Source organism: Leptonychotes weddellii, chromosome 4 (genome assembly GCF_054177405.1).
Source record: "Leptonychotes weddellii isolate Sample4059 chromosome 4, ASM5417740v2, whole genome shotgun sequence".
Lineage (NCBI taxonomy): Eukaryota > Metazoa > Chordata > Mammalia > Carnivora > Phocidae > Leptonychotes > Leptonychotes weddellii.
In genome coordinates, this window is record NC_138372.1 from 85,651,341 (window position 1) to 85,662,632 (window position 11,292).

The 11,292-nt window shown below is 49.4% G+C and overlaps 1 protein-coding gene across 1 annotated transcript in view; it reads right to left on the bottom strand.

Annotated features, from left to right (window-relative positions):
- Nucleotides 1-1,707: 1,707 nt before the first annotated feature.
- DENND2D (DENN domain containing 2D) overlaps nucleotides 1,708-11,292 on the bottom strand; it is an 18,524-nt gene continuing 8,939 nt past the window's right edge. Inside the window, exons 6-11 of the mRNA XM_081817107.1 lie at nucleotides 10,443-10,821; nucleotides 6,751-6,928; nucleotides 3,696-3,737; nucleotides 3,200-3,284; nucleotides 2,640-2,879; nucleotides 1,708-2,213 (exon numbers count right to left, since the gene is read on the bottom strand). Coding sequence (XP_081673233.1) covers nucleotides 2,137-2,213; nucleotides 2,640-2,879; nucleotides 3,200-3,284; nucleotides 3,696-3,737; nucleotides 6,751-6,928; nucleotides 10,443-10,821 — 1,001 coding nt within the window. The 3' untranslated portion in view covers nucleotides 1,708-2,136. The remainder of the gene's footprint in view (nucleotides 2,214-2,639; nucleotides 2,880-3,199; nucleotides 3,285-3,695; nucleotides 3,738-6,750; nucleotides 6,929-10,442; nucleotides 10,822-11,292) is intronic.

Below are 11,292 nucleotides of genomic sequence, written 5' to 3' on the forward strand. Positions count from 1 at the left end.
GTATAAGCTGTTTAATTTAAAACCTAGGAGAACTAAAAAACAGGAAACAAAAAAATGAAACATAGGAGAACTGTGTTCATTTTCCCTCTCAATAGGTTTTTCTTTTTTTTTCTTTTTGTTGCAGTTGTCTTTTTTTTAAAGGCAGCATCATTTATTTTTAAATATTTATTTATTTATGTGTTTAAGAGTGAGAGCACGAGCAGGGGGAGGGGCAGAGGGAGAAGCAGGCTCCCCACTGAGCAGGGAGCCCAATGTGGGGCTCCATCCCAGGACCCTGGTATCATGACCTGAGCCGAACGCAGAGGCTTAGCTGACTGAGTCACCCAGGTGCCCTGAGATTATGTCTTAGGAATCTCAAACCTTTCCCCCAAATTATCAAGAAGAGAGGCTTAGGCCTCTCTGGGCAGTTATTGAAAAGTCATACTCCTATTCTGGCTCCGCAGTATACTACAGTTTGAAATGAGAACCAGGTTTCTTCACTAACTATAATCCAGATCTGTTTCCATTGTGTGTAGATAGTACAGTTGCTTGAATGGAGGGGGACAGCAGAAAAGAAACTATTGGCTAAAACAAGGTATCTTCTTACTGGTTTTTATTTATACCCTGTTTCCGTAACCGTGGGTGAACAGTAGCTGCACTGCCTCAGCTGGCAGGCGGAACTCTGCTTTCTTGCACTCTTAACGCTTCCATTAATCCCATGTAATCTTGAGTAGCAGTGGCCGTGAAACCTTCCATTTCTTTGCTAGACTTTAACAGTAAAGAGAAATCTCTGTTTTTGCTTGCTAGCAACTTCTCCAGCATCTGGGGTAGAGAAGTGCATGCAGGAAAATGCCAGGGCACATACACACATTAAAAAGGTGAAAGTTTTGAAAGACAAGAGGCTTCTAAAAGTTTCCCACCCCTTGCAGTGTTGGAACAGAAGCTGCCATTAGAAGTATAGAGGGAAGGGGCACCTGGGTGGCTCAGTGAAGCCATCGACTCTTGATTTCAGCTCAGGTCATGATCTTCAGGATTGTGGGATCGAGCCCCACATCAGGCTCTGTGCTCAGTACCAAGTCTGCTTGTCCCACTCCCTGCCATGCTCGCTCGCTCGCTCTCAAATAAATAAATCTTAAAAAAAAAAATAAAAAAGTATGGCGGGAAGATGGTTGAGGTGACCACTAAACTCCTTTGGACGCTTAAGATTATAATACTCTTTTCTGAAAGGGAAAAAAATGGCATTGAAGCAAACCCTCTACCTGTAGCTAAAGAGTTGAACTGGGCTTCTCAAAATAACCAAGCAGGAAGTTGGATGTCTACAACTGAAGGCTCCAAACCAGAAGTGATGGGCAGACAGACCTGTCCATGGAGGCAGCGTAGAGCTCTTTCCCAGCTTCTGGGAACTGAAATTTCTTACCCTCAAGTTGCCCTAGACCGCAGAAGCTTCCCTGGCCAGCAGCCTTTCCTCCCAGGTTCTGGAAGGCACACATGACTGGAACCAAGAACTGTTGCCCTGTCCCAGTGCTGTTGCTGCTTCAACCAGTGTCCCCCGCCTTCTGTTAGAAGCAGAGCTGCTGACCGCATAGCTGTCCCAATGCAGACACAGCCCCAGAGTTCGGGGCCACTGTGCCCACGTCCCCCCTCCCAGTCCGTTTACTCTCATCTGTGGCCTTGTGCTCCTGGTTCTCCCCCCGCCCCCAGAGTGGAAGCCAAAGATAACACATAGACAACAAGGAGATGTTCATCTTTATTCTTAGCTTCACATGTCCACAGACTTCTTTTTATGTGGAGAGATGGAGCCTTTGGGCCACAAGTGCTTTCCGTGTTGAGGATTTTGTAATAGTGGTTCCTGGAAGAGGGCAGTCACGGCGGCTTCTGAAGCTCCTCAGCACTTGTGCTAACTGCGGCCTGCCGCCCTGCGCTGCCCGTGCAGAACATGCCGCTTGGAGCCCAGCTCTGAGCACACAGGCCAGAGCCTTCCCAGAGTCCAGAGAAAGCTGATTCCAGGGGTCCCAAACCCAAGACCTGGCTACCAGGACCTGGAAGAAGGCTGTGGATTCTGGAGGCGGCGGCGTGCTTTGCTGATCCCACCATGCTGGCAGGGGCCAAAGTCCAAAACGGGCCTGTGAGTCCAGTCCCTCCTGTTGACCACAGCTCTTACTTCACAGTCTTTTCCCTTGATTTCTTCTGTTTCTTCTGTTCCTCATATTCAAGTATCTTCTGTTGGAAGTAGCCTGTGGGTTATACAGGTGTTAGAGGCATGTCATCTGGCCAGGCGGACGATGATGAGTTTAGGAATGGGGATCAGAAGTAACCTCTCTGCTCCCCGTGCTCCCCCGCCACACCCACATTCCTGTTAGGATTCCCATGTCCTCATGGGCCTCTCGAGAGCCAGGTACTCAGTTTGGCCCCAAACCGGGGCTACAAATAGAATAATTAATAGAAATTAGCTCCAGACTAAAACAAAGAACAACTTGGACAAAATGGCAGCCCAGAGGCATTTTCTGAGGCTTCAGCTTATTTCGGTCTAACCCCACCGACAAGACTCCCGTCTATTTTGCGGGCTTCCAGAGCCAATGCTCTTCATCCTAGTGCCACACCTGACTTGGAGGCAGTGACCCTCTCTGGCCTTGGAATGATAGGAGGCTGTCACCGTATACCTGCAGGAGGGTTCCTGCTCTTCTCCGCTTCCTGGATGAAAAGAGAGAAGAGCTGTGTCTTCACAAACTTCTTCACAAATCGGCGGTTGGCCTTGGAGGTCAGAGCCTTATAGAAGGCCCGTTCTTGGAAGTGGCCTTGCCCATTTGCCTCCCGCTTGATATAGGAAGCATAGTGGCCCACCGTCTTGACAAAGAACTGCACAAATGGGCCCGAAACATGCTCGTTGAGCTGTTCTGAAGCTGCAGGAGACACACACAGGCCATCTCAGAAGAACCACCCACTCCTGCCTCCATGTGGCTTCTGAGGCAGGCCAAAAGCTCCTGGGGAAGCAGCTAGGGTCGGGCTCATGATTACTGATTAAAATGGGAGACTGGGTACAGGTTCTTCACCATTGCTTGGGAAGACTAAAATCTCACACTCAGACTTGCCCTAGAATCTAGGCCCCTGAGACTGGCCCAGGACTGCTGAGTGAGTGGATTTTGGTTCTGGCTGGGATGCTTGGGAATCCTGCCCTCAGGTTCTGTAGAGAGACCCAAAATAAGGGGGACCCAGGACTTACTCTGTGGCTCATTGGTCCCCTGACCAAGGGAGTCTAAGATGTCATCCTGAAGCTTGGGTGGAAGGATATCTTTTTCGTCACCAACCTAGGAGAGGAGAGCTCGGAAGTCAAGCAGTCCGGGAGGAGGTGTGCAGTGTTGGTAGAAAGCCTGAGGAGGGCATGAATTCTACACCCGACTCCACCCCAAGTTGGTCACGTAGGAGAGAAGCAACAGAAACCGCTTCTTGGCCTTCCATCTGACTGTAAACATTAGCAACTCTCCCCTGTATCCCTGTGGCACGGGGTTTACATCCCTGCTCTAGAGGCACCAAAACCGATTGCCTGGTAGTGAAGCCGTTTGCGTCTTTGCCACAGGCTCCTAGAGAGAGTATCTTACTAGCATGGGTTCTCACCCAAGAAAAGCACTTCAAGTTTGTGCGAGGAGGTGGCGCACGGGAGACACTAGAGTGATGGAGTTGGTGGTGGGCCTGCAGGGGGCCGGAGCCCAGACACTTACCGACATTAAGAAGGTTCCTTCGCAAAGATTCACCAACAGGACCTGAAATAAACAGAACGAATGGCTTTCTCTCTTCCCATCAGAGACCTCAGGAGCACAGCACCTGCATTTCTGCCTGTGGCTGCACCTGTCGGCCCAAGTGGGCAACAAGATCAGCACCGGCAATTCTCCCTTCTGCCTGACACCCTCCTTTCTCACCATCCTTGGAAACCCAAGGTCCCTTCCTGGGGAAAGGTAGGAGGGTGTAGGAAGGGGGAGGAGGAGCGCTGAGGTAGGAGAGACTACAAATGGGGAAGCCACAGCCGGTCACTCTCCTAATGAAACACTGATCGTAGGAATGGCTTCTATATATGGAACACTGAGCACACGGCACACATGATCAGGCTTTGCACATTTTCTCTCCCTCAATCCTCCCCACGCTCCTGTAGAGGGAGGCACTATCCCCATTTTGCAGATGAGGAACCAGAGAAGTCGCCTGAGGTCCTACAAATAGTAGAACCGGTTTCCAAGCCTAGGTCGAGCTGTCCTAGGTACTGCATCCCTCTCCTCCCCACGCCTTCAGCTCCCTGCCCTCTGATCAGATTTAGGCCAGCAGTGTACACCTTTTGATCTTCTAATGCTTGCAACAACTTTATGTACGATTGCCCGGGAGTCCTACTTTAAAAACTCCCTGGGATCGTTGGGCCTTCCCGAAGGAAACAGGAAGAGAAGGAAATGAGCCCAGGGCAACAGGAACAGGGAAGGAAAGGCAGTGAGGAGACCATGTGTCTGCAGGCGGCGGGGAAGGCGAGCACAAGGCTGGCACTTGAGTTCATCACTGCCGGAGTGGCCCTCCGTCTAGACCTGACATTACAAATTGGCATCCCGCTGGTTAGATTCCAGCCTGCCGATCTGTTTCTTTGAGCCTCAGAGTATTTTTAAACAATTGAGTTGGTTTCCAATATTTAAATTGGAAAATTTCACATCAAATTTGCTTTGGGGGCTTCTGAAAAGTCAGTAGCTCTAACACTGGTTGGTCCACGTTTCTAAAGGACCATGTTCGGATGGAACGGAGTGCAGCTGCCTCCTTTAGGCAGGACCTGTGCTTCGCAGTTTACCAGGATCCCCCAGAGTCTGGGTTGCTCATTTAAATGCCTGTTGGGCCCATCTTTTCAGTTTAGACTCTCCGTATTGTCAGTACGGTGAATGATCCTTCTATGCGCCCTTCTTCCAAATAAAGGGAAAGAGGAACAGGCAAGTGTGCCAAAAGACAGAACAGGCAGTGTAATCATTCATCCTCAGGGGAGAAAAGCTGAACTAGCCCAGGCCTGAGACCTCTTGAATACACAGGCTCAGATGCCTTTCTTTATTCAGGGAAGGCTGTTCATTTCAGGGAGCTAAGAATGTGCATGAAGAATTTTTTTGTGAAGTTCCCCAAAATCTTTCCAGTATTTGCTATATTACTGTCTGTCGAGTAATCCCTTCCAGAGCTTCTGTGGGCAGAGAATCCCCCCACAGCCACAGTTGGCCCCTGGCCCTCCCCCTTCCTCATCCCCTGCCCATTTCACAGAGCAGCTGCTGAGGACTAAAGTGGGCCAAGGCTCTTGGATAGCAGGAGCTGCAGTCTGGCTGGCCTTGGGGTATCTTCCTGCCTGGCTGTTGCGGGGGCGGGGGGGGGGCGGGGGTTGGAACTGCAGCGTCAGCAAGTTTCATAACTCCCAGGGGTGGGACATTTTAAGTCATTGCCAAACATGGGGCTGCTACTCTGACCCAGTTAGTCACATGGTAAAGGCTGCTTCAAAGGGCCCATCTACTCAGCACTTCTGAGGAGGTCTGGGAAGGCCAAGGAAGCGAGGAAGGGAAACAGCCTGTTTCTTTACTTCCCGGCAACACTTTGTATAAGAAGGGCTTTGGTTCCATCTGTGGTGCTAGGTTCCATCATTGCCTGTGTGGCCTCAAATGAGTCAACTGAGTTCTCTGGACCTCCGTTACTTCTTACACAATTGGAAGAAGTCCTCCCACCAGGGCTGGTTCCTGCCTCTTTAGTAGCTTACGAGACCCTACCTCTTCCCTTGGTCAGCCCTTTGCACAGGGGAATCCATGGTTAGCCAGTGCAGACACAACTAAGTAACTCTGGTGGCTTGAGATTACAGTAAGGTGATCTTTGGAAAGTGGCTACCGACAACTCAAAGCAGAGTGCACGTTTTGAGTTGTTTTTCCAACACTGGAGATAGCTTTATGCTACCAATGCCCATTTTCACCACTGAGCCCTCTGGTGTGTCTGGGGCATTGCTAAGAAATAAGATGACAAAATCAAGGGGGATCTGGACCTATCTCCTCATTAGCCAAGTGCGCTCTGAGGTAATCAGAAAGATAACTTGGGGCACCTGGGTGGCTCAGTTATATATCTGACTCTTGATTTCAGCTCAGGTCATGCTCAGGTTTGTGAGATTGAGCCCCACATCGGGCTACGCACTCAGCTTAAGATTCTCTCCCTCTCCCTCTGAGCACCCAACCCCCCCCCCCTGCACCGCCGCTTGCATGCACACACACCCCCTAAAATAAATAAATTAATTAAAATTATAAAAAAGTTAACTCCTGCTACAAAAATCTGCCTTTTTCAAGACTCATAGTTCGTAGGAGGGCTACGTTAGCTCACTTGCAAGGAATGCGAATGAATCCTAGTGGGCTGTGTGTTGTATAGACCAGCTGTGCTTGTCCATTCAGATGAGAGGTAGGACAGCCCAAAGCCTGCCCTTTGGAACTAACTGACCTAGGACAGCTGAATGACCCCTGAATAAGCTGCCCCTTACATCCAAAAGGAAATCGTTCAGGAGGAGGAAGCAGCCACTTACTGAGCATCAGTTATGTTAGGCACCAGGCTATGAGCTTTTTGCAGGTTATTTCCCCTCAAATCCCTAGCACTTGAACACCGATATCCCCATTTTACAGATAAGAAGCTCAGGCTTAAAGAGGTGAAGCAACTTGCTCCAGGTCACACAGCTGTTGGCAGCAGAGCCCAGGTCTGACTCCAGCTGTGCCTGGCTCCGAGTCATGCCCTCTTCTAGCACCGTACCTCTTCCATGGGGCTATCCATGACCTGCTGCTGAAAGCGCATTTGGACTCCGACCATGAAGGGAGTGGGGCAGCAGACAGTGTCCAGAAGTCTCTCGGGGACAACGGGGATGTAGGTGTGTGCCCAGCTGAAGGGGTAGAGCAGCGCGGCAGCAGCATGGATGCACTGAGACAGGGTGCTGGGGACAGGGCACAGAGAACACGAGTCAGACAGGCCTCCCTGTGCCTCCACCCCTATGCAGCCCCCATGGCCCCTCCCCCGCCAACAGTAGAAGCAAGTCTGGGAGCTGTGCTGGTCGCAGAGCTTGTGAGGAAGGGTAGCTGGGAGCGGAGTGACGGAAACCAAGAGAGGCTGAGCCTCCTCTCATCAAGGACAGGGCCTCTCTCTGATCCTTCTTTTCCCAGTTAGTTTTCTCTCTCACCTCTGCACAAAAACACTAGTGGCCCCAAAGAGGAGGGGAGAGGAAATGCCTTCACTCCAGCGAATCATGGGGTGAGCCTTCTATAGGCTTGCCACTGCACTAAGAATGTGGAGACCAGGAAGTCCAAGGCACTGACCCTGCTTAACAAACTTACAGCGTAGTTAAGGAGACAAACATGTAAACAGTGGAACACAGCAGAGAGGCCAAGACCTATTTCCTCCTTGTGGCTATCCACCCTCACCCCCAGTCTTTACCTCTCACAGCTCCCTCTGGCCCCTCGAGGTTATTTAAAGTTAACAGGTTGGTGCCTGAGTTAGCTTGGGAAATTCCTAGATTCCAGGAACCTTTGCCCAGCGATTGCTAGCCGGAAAGTCCCAGAGAGGTGGCTCCTCCACCCTTCCAGTGAAGCATTCCCTGCGTGATCACTGCTTTGGTCACGGCTCAGGCAGACTCCTCACCCCACCCACCCTCCAACACACACACCCAGCCCTGCTCTCTGTCCTCTCCACGGCCTCTTCATGGCTCTCCATTTCTCCAAACAACCCTCCTGCCAAGGCCAATAAAAACACGCATGCAGGAACCCTGTTCCAGTTCTTGGTATGGAGCTCGCAATTCCTGAGTTAGAAAGACTGAGTCTCTGAGGGTCCAGCCAAGGCTGAGGCTGACTGGAAGTCCCCTCCCTGCCTGGGCTTTGGGAGCCTGGCAAACTCAGTGTGGGAAGGAAATGGGGAGTGGTGGGATCCCCCCTGGAGAAAGTGAGCACCTGAGCGGCGAATCCTACCAACCTGGGCCTGTATCCAGGTCAGCAGGCACCTGGAGTCACCCTCACTTCCTTAACACTGATCTCAGGGGAAAGGCAGGAACCCCAGCCCTAGCCACAACAGAACCTTCTCTTCTACAGGATTGAAAGTGGAAGTGCTATTTCCAGAGCAAAAGATTACACCACTTCCCTTAAGGATTTGGCTCACAATTAGTGCCTTTTTGGTTATCACTGATTTTGTAGAAGGTTCAACCCACAGCCTTTACTCCCTGCCCAAACTTCCTTTCCTCTAAAACCCATGATATCCACCTGACCCTCTGACCTAACATTTGAGTCCCTAACGTCCTTTTCTTCTTCTTCCCTAAAAGACAGAACCAGGGTTGTCAACCCAATCTCATTGGCTTTCTCCCTCCCCAGACAGCAATAGACGGTCAGCCTCCCACTGTTTCATATTTTTCTCCTCCATTCTGTCACATGTCTCCCCATGTTTTTCTCAGACTTGAGGCCCCTAAGAGGCAGAGACCAAGACATGACAGTACCCTTCTTTGACTGTGCCCAGAGATATCTTCAACTGTTAACTTATTATTAAGGATAGCAGCTAGCTTTTGCACAGCAAAGGAAGCCATCAGTAAAATGAAAAGGTAACCTACAGAATGGGAAAAGATGTGTAGATGATATATCTGATAAAGAGTTCATATCTACAATATATGAATTCCTACAACTCAGCACCAAAAATTATCATCATCAAGTGACTAAAAAATGGGCAGAGGACCTGAATAGACATTTTTCTAAAGAAGACATACAGATGGCCTAACAGACACACGAAAAGATGCTCAACATCACCAATCGTCAGGGAAACGCAAATTAAAACCACCATGAGATATCACCTCACACCAGTCAGAATGGGTACTATCAAAAAGACAAGAGATGACAAGTGCTGGAGAGGATGTGGAGAAAAGGAACCCTCGTGCGCTGTTGGTGGGAATGCAAGCTGGTGCAGCCACTGTGGAAAGCAGTGTGGAGGTTCCACAAAAAATTAAAAATTGAAATACCATACAACCCAGTAATTCTGCTGCGTGTTTACCCAAACAAAACAAAAACACTAATTTGAAAAGCTATGTGCACCCTTATGTTCACTGCAGCACTATTCACAATAGCCAAGATATGAAAACAACCCAAGTGTCCATCAATTGATGAATGGATAAAGAAGATGTATATACAATGGAATATTACTCAGCCATGTGAAATAATGAAACCTTGCCATTCATACCAACATGGATGGACCTAGAGAATATTATGCTAAGTGAAATAAGTCAGACAGAGAAAGACAAGTACCATGTGATTTCCCTTCTATGTGGAATCTTAAAAGCAAAACAAAACAAAAGCAGAAACCAACTCATACATACAGAGAACAAACTGGTGGTAGCCAGAGAGGAAGTGTGAGGAAGGATGGGCAAAATAAGCAAAGGGGGTTAAGAGGTACAGACTTCTACTTATAAAATAAATAAGTCGTGGAGATGAAAAGTACAGCATAGGGAATATAGTCAATAATATTGTAATAATATTGTATGGTGACAGGCATTGACTACATCTATCTGGGTAAGCACTGCATAATGTATAGAATTACTGAGTCAATATGCTATACACCTGAAACTAACATAACACTCTATGTCAACTATACTTAATAAAAAGTAATAATCAAAAGAATAAAAATAAATAAAATAAGTAAAATTAAAAGACCCCCCCCAAAAAAAAAAAAATCCCAGCTAGCTCTTACCAATATGTATGCACTTGGGAAAGGTGGTAGGTACCTGATGTGCACTGTTTCATTTAACCCTCAACACAACCTTATAAGGTAGGTACAATTGCTATCTTGATTTTACACATAAGGAGATCATGACTTCAAGAAGTTAAGAAACTGACCTAAGGGGAAGCATACAGCTAAAGGTGGAAGAATATATTGGATTTGAACCTTGTTCTGCTGATTTCAACATCTCTGCTTTCAACCACTAGAGAATTCTACATATCCTAAGGTCAATGACCATGTCTAGTTTGTCTCTATCTTTCTGATGTTGACACACAATAAATATTTGTTGGATGAGTGAATAAATGGATAGATGAGATGTGTTTGCCCTTAAGGATGACGGGCTTGGCCTCCATACCAGCATACGCCTTCTCACCCTGTCCTGTGCCCTGCCTCCCTCCCTAAGCCATCAGGAGTAGAATCACATCTGCGCCCACCCTGACTGGTCTCCGCCTGAGCTGTCCCAGGAACACTTCAAGCCCTGCTCAGAGCTAAATCTGGAAATTTCTTTAGGCTTAGGAAGCAATCAAGTTTGGAGGCAGAAGCAGGGGAATTGCAACAGCTGTTTCTCTACGAGGCTTAGTGCAAAATCAGACCTGGAGGCACGCAGGTCCTACAGCCGGATTCCCTCAGAGAGCCCTCCAGCCTGTCTTCTGAACCCGGCGGTGCCAGTCAGCCCAGGAGAGCTGCTCAGCGGCTGGACCCACCTGAGACCTTCTGCCAGAAAGATGATTCTTCTCTCGAGCACCGCAGAGGCAAAGATCTGAAGGATCTGCTCAAAACGGAGACAGCGCAGCAGAGAACTGAAATCCACGTGTTCGAGGTGGGAGTCCAGGGGCCGCGTCAGGGAGATGAACTGCAGGGGAATCAGAGAGAGGAGGGATCGCCACACTGAAAAATCACAGGGCCGCGAATGCTGGGCCTCCACCGGCCTCCGCTCCATTCGCCCCTCCGACGTACATCGGACCCCGCCCCTCCCCTCCTTTCCCTCGCGCTCAGGGCCCTGCAGACCGGTCCGGAGCCTGGTCCACAGGCCGGCCTGCGCCCGCCCCTCCATGCACTCTTCCTGCCCAAGGGCCTTCGCGGCTCAGGCCCCCTGGTCTCCGCCTCCCTCCGTCTCAGAGGCCCCCTCCAATTCGATGTGTGTTTCCCATCATGTTCTCAGGAAGCATCCTGTGCCTTCCCATTCATCACTGTCACGCCATTTTAAATAATATACTTTCCTCGTGCGTTTACTTATTGAACATCTGTCTCCTCCGCTAGACTTTAAGCTCCAGGAGGTCAGGAATCGCATTCATTGTATTCACCACTTCATATCCAGAAAATAGTACAGCTTGGCACATGGCAAGCGTTCCGTGCTTATTTTGGGAGAAAGGGGAAAAGCCTAGCCCCTCCCCTTGTCTTTAGGTGGGGAAGCCAAGGTTCAGAGAGACACACGGATCCTCCGCAGTCCCCAGGGTCAGGACTGGGATTCTTAAAACAATGTCCTACTTGGTGCCTCGGTCTGCTTAGTGCCTGCAACTGTAGCATCCCCGTGAGGCATGGGTGGGGATGCAC